This window comes from Aythya fuligula, chromosome 3 (genome assembly GCF_009819795.1).
Source record: "Aythya fuligula isolate bAytFul2 chromosome 3, bAytFul2.pri, whole genome shotgun sequence".
NCBI classification, from domain to species: domain Eukaryota; kingdom Metazoa; phylum Chordata; class Aves; order Anseriformes; family Anatidae; genus Aythya; species Aythya fuligula.
This window is the reverse complement of record NC_045561.1, coordinates 94,638,105-94,660,963: the sequence shown is the minus strand read 5'-3', so window position 1 is coordinate 94,660,963 and position 22,859 is coordinate 94,638,105. Positions and strand designations below refer to the sequence as shown.

The 22,859-nt window shown below is 35.7% G+C and overlaps 2 protein-coding genes across 4 annotated transcripts in view; one reads left to right on the top strand and one right to left on the bottom strand.

Annotated features, from left to right (window-relative positions):
- The window catches only part of ANGPT2 (angiopoietin 2), a 44,892-nt gene extending 27,103 nt beyond the window's left edge, over positions 1 to 17,789 (bottom strand). For all 3 annotated transcript variants that reach the window (XM_032184374.1, XM_032184375.1, XM_032184376.1), the window contains exon 1: positions 17,103 to 17,789. In XM_032184374.1, the coding sequence (XP_032040265.1) occupies positions 17,103 to 17,387 (285 nt within the window). In that variant the 5' untranslated portion in view covers positions 17,388 to 17,789. The remainder of the gene's footprint in view (positions 1 to 17,102) is intronic.
- The window catches only part of MCPH1 (microcephalin 1), a 127,561-nt gene that overhangs the window by 73,339 nt on the left and 31,363 nt on the right, over positions 1 to 22,859 (top strand). The gene's annotated exons all lie outside the window — the stretch shown is intronic.

Here is a 22,859-nt window from a genome sequence, read left to right as displayed (position 1 = left end):
GTAAATGAAACTTGTGAAGATTGTGTGATGGGCATATATTTGTGTAATTCCTAGCATTTAAGTGATTGCTCATGGGAATTTTTCATGAAAAATTATATTTTGCTTAAATTGTATGAAATGAAAGCACAGAGGGAAGAAGACACATTTTTCCAAATGTGCTTAAACAGCAAAAACAGGTAGGTAAGTCTAAAAAAAAAAAAAAAAGTAACATAGTTATTGTGATGCATTTTTAAAAAGACAAAATTCTCTAAGGATTTCAATTTCAGATTGTCATGTTTAACAAAGTTGCCAAAAGATGTGTTGGAGCCCATTCCAAAACATTACTTTTATAACCAAGATTGTCTATTTTTTTTCCTTAAATCAAGCTTTAAATTGGCAAGAAAGAAAAGACAACATGTAGGGTATGTGTTAACAGCACTTTGTTTTCAAACTATTGGCAGAGATGTTATAAATTGTTTATGACAGCAACAGTTTGCCACTTCTTATTTAAATGAAGAGCCTTCCTCGTTTCTGTTGTATAGTTTGTGTCCATGTTACAGAATGATTTTTCAAAGAATCAGCAAATTATTTGTACATTTTGTAGACACTTTAACTTACCCCTTTTTCATTTAAAGTTTTAAGGGAGGTCTTGCTTTTGCTCTTTTCTGCCAAATGGTTAGTCTACACTAATTAAGCTCTCATGTTCCTGGTAGAAATTACATAGCTATATGAGTACATACTTCCCTTCTTTGCCAAATGCTACCCTGTATAAACAGTACAAATAATGCTGGCTGCTAGTTTCATTTTATAGAATTTGTCAGTTATTGGAGCAAACAGTCTTTCCAAAGAAAGTTTGGTGATTTCTTTTTAGTATTTATAATCTGGTTCTGTCAACTGTAACATTAATTTTCAGAAAGAGTGGTAATATTAATCACGACTTTCTATGTAATGCTGTGTCCTGTGGAAGAAGTAGGTAGATGGCTGGGGCAGCATTATCCTTTTCATCCATCCCTAAAATCATTAGAAACTATCAAGATATCTTTTCCTTGAATCAAATATAGATTACTAGACTAAGTATTTTACTACTTCCAGGGACTTATCTGTAAGTCTGAGAAAATTCCCAAAGTACATTTTTAGGCTTTCTTAAAGCCTGTCTACTGAAATGCAAGATAATCTTTATTTTTATAATAAAGCATCCTTTCTAATACTATACCTGCTAGGAGAAATAACAAAGAGGTCAAATTTATCTGTAGTCATACCTCTATAGTCCTGTATTTAAATCAGGAAATTTATTGCATGAAAAATGTCATTAGCCTCATAAACTCAGCAACTGCTTTGTGTGGTACATGAAGCTCAGCTGCATTTGGTAGAGTTCATTCTATCTAACAGCTGATGGCTGGCCAAATGGAGAGGTCATAAGCTTCCATGCCCCCCAACCACATGTTCCTGCTCTCTTTCTTGAAGTGTCTCTCACATATGTCACTGGACTTTTGACTAAGCCCAGATGCACTAACCTAAGGGGAAGAAAAAATAAATAAATAAAAAAAAAAAAAAAAGGTGGGGAAGGAGTGGACCATCAATTACAGCAAGGCATTTTTAAAATGTGCATCAAAGCTACAGTGTTTGACATATATTCAGTTGTCAAAAGCTTGTTAAGTTGCTCTTACATCTAAATATGTCTTGTGCTTCCACAACATACTTTGTGAATTTAGACCAGAGGAACTTAATTGGCCCTTTCAATACCTGTACTCACCACGCTGAGATTTTGGGCCCTAAGATATTTAGTCTACAAACAAAAGTGAACAAGATGGAAAATGAACTTAAGGCAGCCATTTCTGTTCTAATGACAGGGCAAAATAAGGAAAATGATGATAAGTCTCCTCAGTTCTTTTTCTGAATATTTGTTCAAAGTATAGAGGATACCTTCCTACTTTTCATACTCCAGATGTCATGAGTCACATTTAACCCATCCATACTTTGTCTTAGTTGCCTGCTCTTCTTTCAGAGTGGCAGCGTTCTTTGGATTCTGGCCATGTCTGGTTTCCTCATAAGTGATCTGAAGCAGAATTTAGCCCATAATTTGAAACATTTTTTTTTCAGACTCTAAATATGCAACTGTCATTTTGTAGAAGCTCATCCATGTATACTTAAATTTCTGAATAGCAGATAAATTTCTGTATATAAAGACAAAATGCAAGTCTTTTGTCAAAGACTTTTCAACAGACTTCATTTTCAATAAAAATATTAAATATACAAATTGCTTATTTATAGTATAGTTGAAGTTTACACACTAGAAAAGGTGTACTTGGGATAAGATTCTTTGGATAGGATCTTTTTGGATCCTGTTGAACGTGGATAACAGTGAAATGTAAGGTAGACTCTCTAGAGAGAAGAAAACAGTATAATTAAATGTAAACACAGCAGCTTCATCGCAGCAGTTCACAGAGGCAAGAAGAAGCTGTTAGACATATATATGCCTCACATGCTGCTTAATGTGCACATATGTAATGAATGGAGTGGGGTTCTCCATGTATGTGTATATATATCTTTCCATATCATTGCAATGTATTGGTGTTATGAAGACAGAATACTATTAAAATTCCAATTCTGCAGATAGTTTTTTTCTCTTTTAGCTTTTCATACTTGTTCATACTTGGCTACCAAAACTGCTTAAAGTTAGGGGAAAATAAATAAATAAATAACTAAATAAATAAATAAAGGAAGAATAACTATCCCTTCCAAGATTAATTTATCTTGGCGGACCTAAGGGAAAAAATTTTAAAAGTCATTGCATCAACCCCCATCAACCAGACCTTCAGTTATTTTAAATTATCTTCTATCAAAATCATATATTTTCCTATGTCTTCTGAAAGTCAGTAATCAGTTTCAGAAGCCTGTAACTTTTAGAAGAAAATAGTGCACTGCAGAAGTGATTATGTCTGGAAAAGAGACATTTAAATTGCTTTTTCTTTCCCCTAGGACAGGAAGTCCCTATGGACTATGTGCTGTTTCTCAAGAGAGGGAAAAAAAATCTTTTGGGAATGTATATGGGAATGCTTGAGATGTCTCTACGGTATTAGCTTTTTACACGCTTCATCAAGCATGTCTGCCTGTCCAGACCTCCAGCTAAGATTTTTCTCTTATCTCGTTTTCCTGTCAGCAAACAAAAGGTGAAAGTAACATCATAAATGAATACTAGCTGAAAGTGAGCTGTGATTTATTAGAAAATATTGAAGTTAATATTGTGTAATAAAATACTGAAGGTTTAAATACTAACTCTTAGAATAGTAAATAAAGAATTTGAAGTAAATTATATGCAGAAGATGATTCAGTTAATGCCATTTATGGAGTAATTTAAAGCTTACTAACTTATTCTCATGTCTAATTACATCTCAATTAGAGTAAGATGATTTTCTAGCAGAAGGAAAAAATCCCTGCCTTCACTGGGAATAATCTACTTGAATAAAAAATAAAAATTTCATTAATATTGCTTGAAAATAAATGCATAATAAATGTACAAATATTTATAAAGAATTACTTTCATCGTGTGCTCTTGACTCAAAGTATTTTGTTCCTAACACTGGCATCATCATACTTTCTATGTGTTTTGAACTAACTACAAAAGTTACAGTTAAAGCTATGGCACAGAAAAAAAAGCAAAACAGGGAAAGGGAAGAGGCTTTGAGATCTGAAACTAACCCAAAGGCAAACTTACAGATGAGCTCCCATGGTTCCAGCCTCTGAGCTTGTTTTGTATATACATGTATATCGCTCTACTGCTCACCTAACTGAACATAATGTATTTTTGGGTGGCTTGTCACTTGGAGGGCAATATAAGTTCTTCATACTACATGTGATGCATTACACCTTACATGGCACACAGATGTTCATTTTTAAGAGATGTAAATAAAATGCAAATGAAAAATATTCTTGTGTTTTCAAAAATATTGTTAGTAGAAACTACATGTCCATCTTCACAAATCTTTTAATAGTCTGAGTTTCTGTATGGGCAGGGAAATCATTTTAAGTAAGATTTAACAACTGTATTTTCAGACCTGAAATCAATTATTTGGTGATTAACCATTCTCATTAAGAGTTGCAGATATTCATTAAGGCAGTAATCTAATATTACAAATTGCTGTGTTCAAGATTATAGCGAAGTGGTATTTCTCTTAGAAATCAGGGAAGGAATTCATAAAGTTCCCATTAGTCTAAAAATAAAGAATAAATAAATAAATAGTCTGAGTCATGAATGGCATTTTGCCGAAGTTCAGTAGCACTGAAGCCAGGAAGACAAAAAGCCAGTGATGCTTCTGCCATTCACAGAAATGAATATAAATATTCCTCGTTATGTGTAACAAGCCACAAACCTTCAGAAACAGGATTACTTATTTATGAACAGCTTAAGAAATATTGGCAATCCTTAATTTTTTGAAATACTAAGTTATAGCATTGAGCTAGAATTTCACAGATTGGATATTCAAACATTTTAGAGACAAGCCTACATGCTTTTAGTCACATTTTGTACTTTCATGCTACCATCAGTGAACCGGGACTTTTTCAGACTCATATAAAAATGAAATTCTGCTGTAAAAGCACATTTGAATAAACACAGGTGCTATCCCAGGTCTAAAGTAATCCTTTCTCATTTGAGGATTTTCCTCCATTCCATTGAGCTACAGGCAGCTGAAATAAACTTACTGTCAAATATGCTGTTGGGGGTACTTATGATATTTTTAAATACATAGCCTTATATACTTTATATTTTTTTAGTCAATTTTTACCTGGCATAAACTTTTCATTAAATATTTTTTAAATATTTTTTCTCTCAATTTATGATTTCAAGTTTGTTATAAATTCCTCTTTCTATAGGACAGCCTATTTTACAGAACACTTCATGAAATCTATGATTTGCAACGGCAAATAATAGTGCAATTTTCTGAAGAAACAATGAAGCATGGTCCTCTTTTTCAAAGTATGCTATCAGGGAAGTGAAAGAGTGCTAGGCATTCACAGCTCATTCTCAGCATTGCTTTCTAGGGAAGCAGTCATCTTGCATTCCACTTCCAACCAGAAGGAAGAATGATTCGGAGTTCAAGGATCAAACTAGTTAGGAAGCTGTGGAACACAATTAGTCCCTTTTGTAAGCTATAAAACTGGGTGTCTCCTGTTTCCAAGCTGTGTTCACAGAGCATCTTTCAGCATGAAAAATCATTAGTGTATTTTTTTTTTTAACTTCACAGATAAAGGAAACTGAAAGTATTTTAAGTAGTTCTTAAACTTTGCACCATACTGGTTCCAAATATAGTTTAAGTCTTTTAGAAGACTTTTTAAAGAAGAAGAAGCCTCAATGATGATGCTACTAAGAGAGAATTGGTCATCTGAGCTGAAGACATGCCAATTTCGGAATGTTCAAGACTGAGGCAGCACACAGATCAGCTGCTGATTTCAGTTTGGGAGGATATAATTTCTCTACTAAGATATCACAAACTGATTTTTCTGTACATTTCCAAAAAGAAAAATTTCCTCTCACATGCTGTAGTTCTTTTTGTAAGCCATGCTGCATCTTTATCTCCATTATTTCCATCTCTGATAACTAGATAGACAAGGGAAGGTGATGTGTCTGACAAATTTGCCAAATTTCATCACCAGTCTGAAAATACCTTGCTTGGCAGACCAGAGCTGCCAAAGAGCCTCCCTGAGGTTTCTAAAACAGGGAAAGCGGGACCCAAAATGGACTTGACTGACTACAGAAAACACTAAGTTCTGCCTTAAGTAAAGGAAGCTCAGGTGTTCATCTCTGCTTAGTAGAAAAACTGAACATCTTGGTATGTTCTCATCAAATGGTAATTGTTTATTTCCCATTGTTGTTCTGTTAGCACAGTTAAAAGTCTTAAAAGCAAAGCTTCTGAGGAATTCCATGCTTGAAAGATAAAACAGGAAGCTGTGTTAAGAGTGGACAAGCACAAATATTTGGAAATAAGATCAGCACATATAGGCAGCATACTGCAGAAACAAAACGTGACACAGATGCTTGAGAAAAAATATTTTAAATTATGTAATCCTTTTTTTTTTTTCCTCAATAACTAGGCTTATCTATCCAAAAGCAGGCAGTTTAGTTTATTGGAACAGCACGAAGAAGAAAAGCCTCTCCATCCATTGCTTCCAAAACTTCCTCTTTATCTCTGGTGTCCCACAGAGCACTCAATTAGTGATGGAAAGTCACCTCTTGAGCTGAGTTCCAGTCAGTGCTCCTGAAAGCCTAAAGCCAGACAGCTGCATCTCGGTGCCTTTCTATGAAGACCAGAAACAGGAGCCAGATCCTCTCAAAACAAACAAAGCTATTGGTATTGATTATAATAGAAGAGGAGGAACTCTCAGCAAAAATGGCTGAGAACCAAAGCTATGCACTTAGGATGGGTATTTTAGGAGAGGAAGCTGTCTGTCAAGATCTGATCGGATGGTCCACTCCGATGGTCCACTTTTAAATGCACTTTCAAGAGATTCTCTTAGATGCAAGACTCTACTACGAAGATAAGTAACCAGATCTAGCCACAGAAAAAGTACAAGGCTGTTGACACTGCATGCCGCCAGCAATAAATAAATAAATATACAAACAAACAAAAGAGGTCTGTCTTAATACTCAGGAGATTATGCATGTAGGTTAGGGTCAAAAAGAAAATTCAACAACTAAAGAGTCCAAAACTGAGCCAAAAGAGTACAAAACTGAGAGCAAGGAACATAGCAAAAAGGGAATTCAAACTGGACAGCCAGGAAGAAGATGAATGGTCTTAAAGAAGGCAAAAAGAGAAGAAGAAGAAAAAAAAAAAAAAAAAAAGGAACTTAAAAATGGATTTGTTAGGTGGGTTGTGAAAGAAAGCTAAGACTTCAAAAAGACAATGAGCTGTAAAAGAGGGTTGGAAGACTGAGCTTGAAGCTGGCTGAGGGCAGGAATTGTCTTATGAGCAATTTAAACAACATGGTGAAGTTGTAAGGAAACATACTGAGGAAAATGGTGAGGGTGAAGGACTTGACTGGAGAAGCATGAAGCATTTTGCCTTCTGAGACAAATGAATTTATAGATACCTCAAATGAAATCTCAGTTTCACTAAGTCAGTGGTAACTTTTCTACTTGCCTAGAGTAGAGTTTAGGATTTTTTATGCTGTCCTCAGAACCTTTTTAAGATAATGAAACTTGCCATAAGGAAGAAGGAGATCTCATGACATGGATACGTTTTCTCTAGATACAAATCAAGGCCAGATTGGGTGGGCCTTTGAGCAACAAGGTCTATTGGGAGGTGTCCCTGCCCATGCATGGCAGAGGGGTTGGAACTGGATGATCTTAAACGTCCCTTCCAGTCCAAGCCATTATATAATTCTATGAAATCAAACTTGAAAGTGTCAGAATATATATATATATATATATATATATATATATATGAGGTTATTACTAAATTTTATTTAAACATTCTCTATAGCTAGTAAACAGCAGTTTAACTGTTTGTCCTATATTGTCAGAATCCTTTTTTGTATGTGATAAGCTTTCAGCAGGGGTCAGATTGTTTACATTTGTTGCAGTTTATAGCCCTTCTAAGGGTTAGGTTACTAGTCTTGGGGTTTACCCTCTTGTTACTTGTACTTTGCTTCATCATGTCAGAGTATTTTTCACAAAACATTCCCAATACGGCTCCAGTAGCAGTCACATCAGTTTGGGTCTTGTTTGATTGACTAATTTATATATATATAAACATATATATATATATAAATATATATAAATATAAATATATAAATATATATATATTTATATATATATAAATGTTATTATATATATTATATAATTATAATATATATATATTTTATATATATATATATATATATAACATTTACTATTGCTTTATAGGTAATCATTATATGAGACAGAAAGCCTAGCATCAGGATGGAAGTTTGACATTAAGTGAAAAATGAAAGAATAATTATTATGGTCAAAGTTCAGACCTCATCCAAGGAAGCTTCATTTTTTTTAAGTCAGTTCCTTAAAACCATAAAAATGTAAGATTTTGTCTGGTTTCACTCATTCACTTAAGCTGTCTTTTGCCTACTTCATCCACTTTAGAGTTATATTAAGAAAATGAAACTTGCTGTTCCTTTGAACATTTGAATTACCCTGTTTAAAGAAAGGCTTTCTGAGAAGAAAAGCAAAACCATGGAAACTTTTTTCCACTACATATTCACCAGAAAATTTCCATTAATATTGAACTGGTTGAATGGATAGGTTATCTGTTAATGCAGTATAAAAGTATGTTAAGTATCTCTGCCATAGTTACATATATTTCAGTCTTGATCTGCAGCTTTTGTGATATTGGATTTTTGACTTTTTCACGACTGAAATAGATTGTCAGTTGATGGCCAATAGAAGCGAAAAAATAGGCTATTACTTCTTGACTGGTTGGGACATTCTCTTTAAGGAGCTGCTTTATATTTCACTTTGAAACTGGATTTGAAGTAGGATCTTGTAGGTAGTTTACACCTTGCAAATGGACAATGGGAATTAAAACTGTTTCTGAAATAAAAACAAGTATACACAACAATGTTGACGTCAAACAAAAGGACCTAAAGGAAGTACATGAAGTATCTTGGTATGATCCATACAAGTTCTTCAGAGGGAGACAAAACTAAAATGTTTTTTTAGGTGGCAGCTATAAAAATTAAAACTCTCAGCTTACTCATATGCCTCAGGGTAAGACTGTATATACATCAGGTCATATGATGAAAGTAGTGCCTCCGGTACACTGACATCACCTAACACCTATGGGGACTGGGGAGCTGCTGGTGGGGTAAGGGCTGTCACTATTGCCCAGGAAATGGCCTTTCCACTGAGCTGGGTGTCTCCCCATTCCTACACCCTGACAGAATGGAACAAAAGAGGTTTTGTTTCCAGGATCACAGGTGTCAGGTGCAGGCCTGAATCAAAAAGAAAGCATAGTGATGAAGCTGATATAGTATACTAGAGATTTAAAGTTCCTAATATATTCCTACAGGTACATTTTTTCTTTAGCCAAATATGAGAACCTTAGTTTTTCTTCCCATCAAAAAGTCCTATTAGATGGCGTATAGATCAAACATTTGCCTAGTGTGTTTTCATGAATTTTAGACAATTTTTTCAAAAAGCATACAAAATATTGTTTCTGAAATAGCTCAAATGATGTCAGTTGTGTAACTGATTATGCTGTCCCACAACAGAATTGTCTAACATGTTACTTCTGAAAATGATAAATTATATATTATCATGTAAGTTTTGATGTTTTGAACACCTTTTGAAATGCATGTAACCATTTTTAGTACCTCAGAAGTTACAACATCAGTAGGTACTACAGAGTCTAAAATGTAATGCATCTTCAAGAATTTCAGTTCCTAACATTGAGACAGTTGTGATCTATCCAGGAAAATCCTTTTTTTTTTTCCTTTTTTCTTTTTATTTTTATTTTCCCCTCCTGGAAACTTAAATAATAAAATATTATAGCTAGCTGTTCGACAAAATTGTTAAGGCCTCGTCTGTTTTACCACAAGACATTGATTTTAATCACTGACCAGCATCGAAAGTCGATATGTTGTTCCCCCGATAGCAAAAGTACACTATAGAGTTTTCATCTTTTATGCTCTGACATGCTGCTGGAGTCCTGAATACAAATACAAAGCTGAAAAGATTATTTTACCCTACAGTATTAAAAAGATATTGAGCAAAGGTAAGGCAGTATATGCTGCTGGGGTTTAATAGGAATCCCTAGAGACAGATGGACTGCAAAGAAAGTTAATGGCATGTAAGAACTGTGAAGTATTCACTCATTTAGAGAGAAAAATGGTTCTCTCCTTACAGCTTCTGTGAATAATGTTATTCTGTGAATTACACTAGATTTTCATACTTTTACTAACAGAGAGAGGAGTTAATGGAGAGAAGGTTGTGTAATCTGTCACCTTCTCTTTTTTAGCAGCAAGACCTTGTTGTGACCTCAGTTGGCTCTTGGAAGATTATTAGATAAAGTGATAAAGCTTGGTATGGGCAGTGTAAAGACACTAGAAAAGTTCCTGTAGTTCCTCTGTCTCCTTCCAGACTAAGCCACAAACTGGTGGAAGTTGGAATGAGAACAGACAGCTATCTCCCAATCATGCAAATTGCAGGATACATTTGCTGAGCTTTGTAAATAGCATCTTAATTTTAGGGTTAACCTGTTGTACAGACAGATGAAAACTAATAGGATTTTCAGTAATTATTTGGCCTGGAAAATGTAGTAAGCATTTAAAAAAAAAAAAAAAAAAAAAGCATTTAAAGAATAGTAATGTATAATTTCCTAGGAAGCTTGAAAACTGACACAGTGAGTGTTTGCAGAACTATTTAGGTGTTGGATTTTTTTATACAAAATATGGATCTGGATTTTGTAACTTGAAGAATTCTTTAACATTTCCTCTGTGCTCGGTTTGCCTGGAATAGACTTAGATTCACCAAACAGTATTTGAGTTGTTCCTAGAGAATAAATATGATTCTTTTTTCCTCTACCCCATTTCCTAGAGATTCATCTGTCAAAGGAAATGAAATGATCACAGTATTTCCAGTTGTAAAGTGCTTTTTCAGGTTTTGTGTGTGTGTGAGGTTATTTGGTTTAATTTGTTCCACTGTGGAATGTGCCATATCTCTAAGGCATTTCTGGGTATTAAATTACTGTGCCATACCTTTTTTCTTTTTTTTTTTTTTTTTTTTTCTTTTTTCCAGATGCTCAGCCCTGTGAAATTATCTGATCTTTTCTATTATTTTTTCACCTGTAATTAATATTTAGTTACTCTGAGAAATTCAAATATGACAGAAAAAAAAAAAAAAAAAAAAAAAAAAAAAAAAAAAAATTTGCTTATTTCTAAAGGTTCCTATTCAGTCCCATAGGAGCTCTCATTTTCTTGAAGATTATAAACATATTTATAGTTTACTGACAAATTTTTTTCTCAGTAGTTTAGCTCTTATTTCTGCTGAGAGATTTACTAGGTTGCATTTGGACTGCCAACATATTTTCTCTGTGTGACATCCTTGTTTCATATACTAGTACAGGCATGAAATATTTTTTTGTTCAAGACCCATCTTCTCTCATTTTCCCTACATGCTTAAGAAAATCTGAAGTTTGTATCCTTAAGATTCCCATCAGTAATTCTCTTACTAGATGCCAGAACACTTTTTTTTTTTTTTTTTTTTTCTGAATTGCAACTTGCATCTTTTGTTCCATTCTGTCAGGATGTGGGAAGAGGGAGATACCAAACTCCAAGGAAAGGCTGTCAGTCCAGATTCAACTCTTGTTCCTAAGCTGTTTTAACAAATGGCATACATAATGTTTATCTATATATTTTGTACCATATTTGTAGCATAATCCATGCTTCTACTTTCCACTTATTGTCTCTTGATTCTGGGGTTTACAAACTTTAGTGACAGCGTTGCATGCCAGGATGAGAGCTATGCAGCATGCTAGCTTTTGCAACTTCTTTAGCAATGCTGGTAAATCTTCCACTTCTCCACTCCGCTTTCTCTTCCAGGCTGAAAAGACAGACTGAACTTACTCTAGAGAGCTGATTATGATGATGTCATTATCATAAACTAATGATGCCTATCATTTGAGACATCTGACAAAACTCTGGGTTTGCTAAGCTCCAGAGAAGGATCAGGGAGTGACACCTTTCTCCTTGCAGATCCTAATCTAAGGTCTGAGATCTTTTAAATCAGTTAGCAGCACTTTGCATGTCTAGCCCTATAACGGTATTGCGGCAGAGTCTTTGCCCCCCATTCTGGCTTTCAGCTGGAGCTGTGTAAAATCCCATGAAGCAATAGATGCAAGAGGGGGGTTCTTGCATTAAAGTGCGTAAAAGGTTGTTAAATAACTAGTGATTTACTGAGTTACCTTGGTTTACTGTCAAAAGTATTGTAAATAGACTAATGTAAAATGTGGTATGCAAATACTGTAGTATGAAAAGGACACTCCACTACAGCCATTGAAAACTTCATATTTGGAAGGTTAGAAATGGTTATCTGTGCCTGTTAGGCAAAATTCAATGTATTCTAAGGAACATATATGTGATAGTTTGTTTCTTCTGATTAGGAATCAAAGAAATGGTATCAGTTGTTTTCCTTGGCAGATTACAGGAGAAGCATGTTATTGAATTAATTCATAATCAACAACAAATAAGGTGCAGTAACAAGATGACTGTCTGTAAAAATAAAAATAAAAATAAAAATAAATAATAATAAAAAAAAACATTCTGGAATTCAGTCTCTCAGCAAAAGTTTCTAAGATGTTCTAACAACTATGCTGTGACGCGTTGCAGTATATTTATGCTAAATGGGTAGGAAAACACAAAGGACTGGAAACTGTCAACTCAAGCATCTCCAGGCTAATTTCCTATATGTGCACCTGAAGGAACAGAAAATAATTTTTTTTTTTTTTTAAGAGTATTTATTGTTAATAATTAATGGAGAAAGTCTCCCAGTTTGCTGTTTGGACCTTGGACCAGTCAAGGATGATAATTTTGTGATCATATTAATAACAAACAGAGCATTTGAAAATATATTTTGAATGCTAGTAAGAGACTGGTTCAGTAAAACAGGCATCTGTCTGCCATATTTTTTCCTGATCACATCTTGGAGATGATGAGCTCTCAAATTCAATTTTATCTTGTAGGTGTGTACAAGAAAATCTATTGCTCTTCTTTTTTGTTTTTGTACTGTTTCATACCTGTTCCATCAATTTGGAATTTGTGGAGTGTTAGAAATATTATTTACAACAATTTTAAGCACATGCAAAAGTATCATTTGGAGTCTTTTTACAAGAATTTACCTATCGGAGATATAAAAATAAACTGCAGAGTCAAAAAATCTAAACTAGCTTGGAAACTTTATCCAATAACATGTATTAATCTCAAAGTAAAACAGTATTTTCTTTTTGGTCATGCCAGTACTCTTTTGCTTCGCAGATACATAGTTGATAGACAGAAACAAGCACTTTTCACATTTAAGTGAAAACAGATGCATTACTTAAGAAAGGAATGCAGCCCTTGATTCAGAGTCAGAATCATCTCTTGCGTATTTCAAAATCCAGCGCTGTACAATGTATTTGTCCTTGTCCATTGCATGCAGATGTTTCTGGATGGTGCATGTCAGAATATTTTTTCATATTTGAGATATGAACTTCTGTACCTTAATGCTTTAAGCCACCACTGTATACTGTATTATAATAATTATAACCATTTGTTGGTACTTATTCATAAAATATTATGCATATCCACTCCCATACATCTTAAAACATCTGAATTTGTTTCCTCTAGAGAAGAAACATTTTTCAAAATGACAAAGGGTTTTTAGCTTCCAGGATAAGGAAAAACAAATCTCAGTTCAGAGATGCTACATCTCTATCAGCAAAGTGTTCCCCTCCTAGTCTGCTGGGATGGTTCAAGGTGAAGTTCTGACTTTAGGTTTAATGTTGACTCCTGACTTTCATTTTCTAGTCTTTTGACCTGCTGATAAACTAAAAAATAAATTACCCTATATGCCATACACTATCAACAATTTGTTCATAAATTCTTTTCAATTTTTTCTAACGGGAAAGACAAAACATGACCCATTTCTGTTACACTATTGCTTTGGACAGAGTCCTACCTCCTGTAGTCCTAAGGTAGGATCTAGTTTATGTACTAAGAAGTAAATTTAAGTCAGCATTCAGTTATTTCAATGGCCAAATATCTGGAAAAAAAAAAAATGGAGTTCCTGCAGTAGAGTTGCTATGATCCAAATGGTAGCATTGCCATTAATTTAGATAGAGATATTTTTAATTGTGGACCTTATGAAATCACGTCTTCTAGAAAACCTAGTGCTTTTTATATAAAGAAATTCTCAAGGATAATACTCAACATGTATAACTACATTTAAAAGTTCCAGTCTTGTATCGTATCTGTATACCAACCTCCTACCCTCTCAAATTAACTGAAAATCTTATTAACGAGAGGCTTATTCTCCCTGCCTATACACACCCTTTAAGAAATACACATCTTACACGTCTGCACAAATTGATCCCAAAGTAGCAAATGTCAAAGAAGAAAGTTCATTTCAGGTTTTTTATTGCACAGTTGATCTAGAGTTTTGGCCTTTGCTCTGCAGCATCGCTTACTGGCTTACTGCTAAACACTGGATTAGGTGGAACAGTGGTTTGTTCTAATATGTCATCCGAATGCTTAAACGTAATCTCCTTTTGAAAGACATTCCAATGTTGTGTATCGTCTGTACAGTGTATCGTCTGTACAGTGATGGTGTAAGGCGTTAAAACTGTTTGGACAAAAAAAAATGTGTTCATGAAGCAGCAACCAATTGAACTTGCAGTAATGACAGAACAAAGTCTTCTGCTCTGTATGCAGGACCAGAGCAGAAAAGAACCTGGCCCTGCTTAACAAATTTTCTTCCCATTGTGTTTGTCCATTAACCAGATAAAACGCACACTTCCCATGCTGTTCCATTCATACAGCCTAGAGTTCATTCAGAAACATAATGTTTCCTTTAGTTGATGGATTAAAGGCAGGATGGGGGGAGGAGTGTAAAAATGTTTTGGGATGTGCAACAGTTCAGGAACAACTTTTAAATATTAATTCACACTAAAAATTGCATCTTTTCTTTTTTACAAAACTTCAAAAGAAAATGGGTACTGCTTCTTAAATAAGCAAATTTTTTTTTTTTTTAAAGCAAGACGTAAAGCAGGTTTTGTGCAATTGCTGAGAAATTAGCATCAGGTTATTTTTAAAAACAATCTTATATTACACTTTCAGTATAGTACAAAAACTAAGTGAACAAATTTTTTTGGCAAGCCTTGACAAATCTGGTGTTATATTTTGGTAAGTTGAAATATGAACCCAGGAATGTGTATTAGTGATCTTAAGGAATAAAAACCACAGCAAGTAAACTCAATAAGCAACTTTAAAGGTTATTGTTTGCTTTTCATCTTCACTTAGTAGACCAGGTGTCACTAGCAAAGCAAATTTGAGGAAAAGCTACTTTTGTTGGAGCCTCTTTGTGAACAAAACAGATGACATAAAGAGCAGGTGTTAAAATAGTGAAAAAGACAAACAGTAGTTATTTTACAGGATGTTTAGCTGTGGAATGGCTAGGAAAAAAAAAAAAATCAGACTATTTTAAAGCATCTTACTTGGAAATCTTTGCTCAAATAAAACCCTTCTCTGTCTTTTAAAATAGAATCTGCCTTTTGATTCCCCCAAAGAATTGGTTGGATATACTTATCCTATGCCTCTTGTAGCTGACTTCCCAGAGGCTGACAGGAAAAAGCATAGTTTTTACTAAATAAGGATGCTGGAATTTGCTTACTACTTTCTGTTTACCTGATGTCACTTATGGTACTGTGTTTGCCTACTTAAGTGGCATTTAGCACTGAAGCGTTGTGTGTGATTTTACTATTTATGTTAGGAAATTGCTTACCAGCTGGGGAGATTAGGCTGTTTTACTTTGTGTGTTTTTCATCCTGCACTGCACATCTGTTAATGTTGGTCTTAACACTACAATAGTGAGCACTGTAAATTAATAAATAGATAGATAAGCCCATATGTGGAGGGAAGTTTTGCCTGAGAAATTAAAAAAAAAAAAAAAAAAAAAAAAAAACAACAACAACAACAACAAAAACTACTGATCTTACTGTTCTGACATTTTACCCAACACTTAAAAATGTGGGTGTCTCCATTAAGCATCCTAAGCCCACAAAGACAAATTTAACTGCCCACACTTCAGGCTTCAAGTGTGTGCATTTTTGATTTAAGCCTTAAGGTTCATTTTCAGGTAGATGAAGCACTATTGTTTTCTGCTTTGAAGTGTGGCTTCTGTTTCTCCACGCAAATTCTCTAGCAGGTTTCTTTGATTCTATCATGCTAATTCTGTACCTCTGTAAATGATGGGAGAAGTGAAAACCTAATGCAAAATGTTTCTGTAATGAAGCAACCTTAGAATCAAAAAGTGGCTTACTCACTGCAGATAATTATGAATTCCTCCATTTGCAACAAATATTTCATTCTTAAAGAAAAAAATGTCATCACTTGAACAATTGTTTCCAGTTCCTGTGTCAATTGCTCTGTTCAGTCCTCAAATATTTACTGCTTAGAAGATAAGTATCTTGGTACAAGGCACGAATTTAGGATTATGAATTTATGATGCAATTAAACTATACTATTGCACCTTTTCAGGTACCAGTCAAATAAAGATTGTTAAATCAAATATATTGAATAGTATACCATTTAGGATCAAGTGAGTTCCTATAAAGATGTGAAATTGTGATCAGGTTTATTTCTGGTAGCGTTAAGAATTTATGCAGTATGAATTTTTTTCTGATGTTTCAGGTCTAATTATACACGTTGCCCCTTGGCAATCAATATTATTTTCCTTCAGTTACAAATGGAGTGGCATTACAGGAAGCTATGTGCATCCAAAACACCTTTTCCAGAATATTTTTTTTCCATGAATATTTTATACTTGAGTGGAAGTGTTACAGGATGAGAAGGATATCCGCCAATGAACTTTCTTGAAGTTCTGTCACTTCACCAGGCTAACTTCACTGCAAGCCAGACTTGCAGTCTTCACTTTGAATTACAACACTTTGTCAGTGTGGCTTACATATGCTAATTTCTGCATGCAAATTTTGAGATCAAGTTTCAAATATATATTTTTAAGACCCGCCTCAGATAAAGGCATGTTCTATATTGCTTAAATAGATATAAAATAGCCCCTGTCAGCTCATTATAAATTACTAGCTGGCTCTTTCATGTCACATTTTCAGACGTGCTTGCTGGTCTGACTGCCTATGTAATCACTATGTGTCCAAGCAATTCAAATGCAATGACAAACTTTAAAGCACAAACTCTGCAGAGCAGTGAAGTTATCTGTTCCTTGGTAGTCTGTAAAATTAAGTTCTCATACTTTGAAACAACTTGTGGATAGAAAAGCAATTCAGAAAGCTAGTTTAGATCATGTGTTTTGTGAACTTAAAAAAAAAAAAAAAAAAAGATAATGAGATATTATAAACATAATTTTTAGGATAGAAATATTATCCTACCTTCATTAGCCACTGGGTGTTGTTTTCCATGATGTTTTCAAGTAGTTGCAGTCTTTGAACTGAATCATCATAGTCTAGAGGTGCGTCCCTCTGCACAGCATTAGAGACGTAAGAGCTGGAAGATCGGCAGTTGTCTGTCTCAGGCAAGAGGAAGGTGTAGCTGCACGACCCGTGCTGAACCTGGTACTGCTTTTTGCCAATAGTCTCCGTGCTTTTACTGAAGGAGTTGTATCCCGAAGCTAGGAAAATGCTGCAGCTCCAAGTGAAGTAAACAGTCAGCTGCATTTTAATTCCTGTGGCCAGCCAGCAGATCCGCAGCGCCTTGGTGTGCTGACAGGAGCCCAGACCGAAGTTAACCTGTGCAGAAATTCAGTGCTCTGCTGCCATGTGTCGTCTGAACGAGGGCTGGACTTTCTGGCCGTCCCAGTCCCACGCCGTCCTCCCCCCAGTCGTGCCCTCAGCTGTCAGATGCAAAAAGGAAGAGCAGTCGCACCGTGGCTGCAAGCTCTGCCTTCCTTTCCCCCAAAAAAGCCTCAACGCTTCCTTCTGCTCAGCTTCGTCCTGATTTTACCGCTCGGTAAATGAATCAATCACTCTCCTTTCCTTATATGATAAGTTGATAAGGGAAGGCAGACATGTGGAGCGCTCCGCTCCTCCCTCCCGAACCGCTGTCTGCCGACGGGGGGGTCGCTCACCCCCGGAATAAAAGGCGAGCGCGCAGCCCAGCGTGGGATGTCGGAGAGCCCTTGGGGAGGAGCGGGTGTTACGGGACCCCCGCGCGTCCCCGCAGCAGCAGCAGCAGCAGCAGCAGCAGCAGCTCTCATTAAGAATTTCCTCGGCTGAGAAATCAGTTCCGATCGCCTCCAACTACGTTTGCAGAGCTTGTAAACTCTTTGCAGCGGTGATCATTCTTAAATGCTGTCAAAAATAACTAAAAAAAAAAAAAGTTCCTGTGCTTGTTTGTTCTTCTTAAAGGATTTTTTTTTTTTTTTTTTTTTTTTTTTTTTTTTTACACTGAACCAAGATGTAATTTAGCTTGTGGTTTATATGTTGTGTAATTACAGAGAAAGACACTCTCCTAGGCATGCAAAAGCAGGCTTGGGCACATCCTTGCAAAGAGAATAAGAGAGGGGTTTTAATTAAAAGTTTTCAGTCAAATGCAACCTCTGCACTGAATCTCTGACCTGAATAATCATTTATAATCATTTCAAGAACTAAATGTTTTCAAGCACATTTTTTTTTTCCTATATTAAACATCTAACTCTGAAAGTGATAACATTAACAAGAGCTGCAAATCAAAAGTCAGCTGGGACTGAAAATGAACACCTTTACAGAGCAAGTGGAAGTCAGGCCACTCCCCAGGACGTGGCATGGGTGAACAGCAGTCATTCTGTCAGCTTTTGCTAGCCCCTTTCTAGGCCCTTGGAAGAGGGAAATAACTGGAAAAGGTGAGGGAAAATCTCATAAAGTAAATATTTGGCTGTATAAAAAGGCTGTAAAAAGGAGCTTCTCCTTCCTTCTCACTCCCAGTGATCTTGAAAAAGCAGAAAATTACTAACCAACTTCCCAAACCCTGGGAAAGAACTGATTTGGACTGAAATTTTGGAGGAGTTCACTTTCTCTATTACAGAAAATGGCTTCTTGGAATAGGATATTGATTAATGAAGAGAAACTGCCTGAGAGTTCTGCTAGCTTTGGGCCTGGAAGCTGTAGATTTTTCATAATTAAAATAAACAAAGGGAATGTCACACTAGTCCAGCTAACACGGATTAGAGACCAAAATTCCTCTTATACAAGGAAAATCCCCATGTGCCTCATTATCTCTTAGGACAGACTTTCCTATACACGTTTGTTATGTTCTATTTAGTGTATGAATGTAGGGGTTTTTTTACTTTTTATATCATGAAATTTGTGTTCAGGGGTTGTCAAAAACTGTTGTAGTAGCTAAAATATATTTGCTTACATTGTTGGAGCTGCTGGGATTTTCTTTACATAACATGTTGTTACCTCTGGAAAGGGAAATCTCTAAAATTCAATTCTGGAGAGTCCCAGGAAGGCTTGGCTTGGAGCTGGACTGTGACATTTGCAATTAATTTGTCACATTTGCTTCCTGTGAGGTGTTCATCTGCCATCCTTCATCCTTCCAGCCAGTGGAAATGGAAAGAGATGTTTGGAGTTCTTGACTATACCAGTCACTAATACCTTCCACAAAATGTAGATATTTGTAGGGTTTGGCATAAAAAGTAGACATTTCCCATCCATTCAACTTCCTGTTGCAATAGCAAAGCAAATTAATGCAACAGGTACCTGCATTGTTAAAGAAGATTCAAAACCTTTCTATATAGTCATTTCCACTTTTCAGTACATTGAAATTTTTGGAAGAATGTTTAATTCCTTGTGCATAGCAGTCTTTTGCACATTGAAAACCTTTTGCAGGTTGAGAAACCTACTCTTATGCAATGAAGACAGATTTATGGATTAGTTTTATACAGTAGACTCCTTGAAACACTTGTAGGTATCTAGCCAGACATTCAAATTTGTTCTTGTCTTTAATTCTGATAGTTTTTATTATTTTTAAGTTAAATGAGAGTTTCCTGTTATGACTTGTGTTTAACTGTCCTTAAATTGGTCTGTTCCCTGCTTTCTTTTCTTCTCACAGCTAGGCAAAGGAATATGGGGTCTGTGCAAAAATAATGTTGCAAATAGGTATATTCGAGTCCTGAAAGCTGGATGAGGAAAATTGAATGAATAAGTAGAACTGGAAGATAATCTGAATTTTTCTGCTTATATTTTCAAGGTGTTTTTAATCCCTTAGTGAGATATTAAAGGATAAAACAAGACTCACCAGTGTAGTCTCTTAGGAGTTTTCTTTTTAATTATTACGCCTCTATTCAAGGGACTGTACATATGAGAGACAAGATTTAAGGGATACTGAGAAACTGTTACACAGAATTTCCATGAGAAGCTTGATGAGATCAATAGTTTTTGAGTTGCTATGAAGTTTGCCATCCATGTGTCGCGCTGGTGAGTCAGATCACCAGCCTAAGCTTGCAGCTCAGTTTTGCTGGGTTTTTGAGGAGAGACTGGCATGTCTCTAAAGGTTTGGTCTGGAGTTTGTTTTCCTTTAGGAAAGGCCAGTACATGACCCTGGGAGGCCCTTGAGCAGTAATGGGGCCAGGAACAAAACTGAACTTGGAGGCTGCCTGCGAGGCTTGCTGTTATCTTGGACCTCCACTAGGGAGAACTGTGGTTGTATGAATACTGGAGAGAAATCAGTTTACCTTTTAAGTTTTTTGTTTTGTCTTGTTTTGAATGAATGAATGAGTGGCCAGTTGCTATGGCAGCTGTCAGCACGTCAGGGAAAAAGTATGGAAAGTGCAGGTATTCCTGTGTGAAATGCCAGCAAATGCCTGGTGGAAGACCCTTACCGGCACAGCAGGAATCGCCAGTTGTGCTGTGCTTCTCCTCCAGCTCTTTGAGTAACACCCTGAGGTACACTGTAGTGATGTTTTCCCCAATTTTTCCTTGACACTTCCTGGCTGCAGTGGCAATAGCTGAAATACAACCCCCAACATGCAAATATTCACACGCATAACCGAGGGAGGATTTTGCTATTTCCCCATCTGGGTCTGATGGACTCATACTGCTTTAATGAAGTGCTCTTTCCCACTGCCCAGGCAAGTTAGTGAGCATTCACCTTGCCAACAAAATAAATATACGTTCCTTTAACCCTTCACTACGGGATAGCGCTGTATTTGGTGGATCTTCTCGAACATTTGTTTGTGATCCTTCACCCTTTCCATCCCTTTGGGAACAGCTTTCCCAGCTGTGGAGGAGGAAGTGGTCTTCTCTGCCTCCCCAGGGACTCAAAGCCATGCAGAGTTCAGGGGGAAAGAAAGTAGTAATGGCTAAATTTAGAAAACTGGTGTGAAAAGTAAGGCAAGTTAAATACATTTTCGTCCTTGAATACTGAGGAGGAGGAAGGAAGATGCTTGAATACAGCCTTTTTGCAGAGCCTCAGAGGCATAATAACAAGTCTTCTTGCAGGGCAGGGCTTATTCCAGAAAAGCTGAATGACAGAGAAGATCTGTCTCCTGTCAATTATGAAAAGAAACATCTCATTCTTAGCCATGTCAAAGTAGGAAGGAATGTAAATTATTTGGCATGGCATCTTATATATGCCAGTACAAAATTCAGTAAAAAGTTTTAATTCAGACCAGTTGCTTCATCTCAGTATTTTTTTAAATGTTCATTGTTTTCTTCATCTTTTATTTGTACTGAAGATACGGAGTGGCATGTTTGCATTCATGATACATTTATTCTGCAAAATGAAATATTGATGCTTAATCTGGGATTTCCTGCTTGTGTTATAGCTGAGTGTATATAGTATTTGACATAAAATAGCAAATATTGGCTTGGTATATTTAAAGTACAAATTAGAGCTTTCCCCTTTTAGAAAGAAGATACTCACTCTACAGAACTCACCTTATAAGAAGTGATGAAGTGTATATTTTGTCAAAACTAAACATTTGGAGCGTTTTGCCAGATGTGTTTCAGGCAATTGCTTTTCCTGGGAAACAGCAAATTCCCTTACTCAGCCAACCCTGCTTTTATTCCATACAGCATATGACTAAGCTGCTTTGAGAGAGATGCCTGAATACCACTAACATTATCTTTCCAATTATCATTTTACTTACAGCTGCACAGCTTCTGTTTGACAGGCAAATGCAGAGATCTTGTGAGACCTCTGATAGAAAAGGAAGTTAAAAAAAATAAATAAAAATGGATGTAATATAAGAAAATGTTGATTTAGGCTATATCTGCAGACTTTGCCACCTAAAACATTTGAGGTGTTGATTTAGTAGATAAGCGAGTTCTCATTTCAGCACTTTTCATGTTTTAGCAAGAGAAAAAAATACGTAACAAAATAGGTGCAAAATAAAGGCACAACAATGAGAACAAGCATTTTTTGGTGCTAGATTCTTATAGGGATATTTGAACTACATATATAACTGAAAATGCTGTAGTGTGAGAATGTAGAACTGCGAATTCAAATCTGAGATGAAAATAATTCTGAAACTTGGAATAACTTAATAAAGTATTTTATATATTCCTGGTATTTACATTCCTTACATTTTGACACTCAATATTAAGTCCCCACCTTTGGTTCCTGGTACTTTAATGTTAGTTTATGATAGTTCTGTTTGTTGGCTTCACAATATTTTCTTTCACTGGGAGTATTTTAACATAGTTCTCAGGAACAAATGTCAACAAGGACAAGACTCGTGAACTTGTAACTTAAAAAACAGGGAACTGTATCTTGAACCCTACTAGATTTTCAGTCTGCTAAAAATCTTATCTGTTTTGAGATCTTAAACTCTTTGAATGAGACAAGTGCCAGATTATTATGTTTTCCATTAAGCCAAAACATATTGTTTTTAGCAAGGCCCATAATTCAGTTCTTTAGTACTTTTAAAAGTAACAGTAATATCTTACCAATCTTTTCTCCTCTTTCCACCACTTGCCTATTATTCTTTTTATTGCATCAGACCTTCTCCACTGGTCTCTCATTACTTGTTTAACAAAATTTCAGGATTCCACTCACTTTCTCAGCTGCTGATTATTTCTAATCATCCAGAACATCTGTTGTAACATCTTGTGAATTCATAGTCGTCTCTCTGTTCTGTCTCTGATGTTCTTCCATGTCTCCTTTGAGTGCCCTTCCTTACAAAGGGAGGTCATTTACCAAGTAAGTAA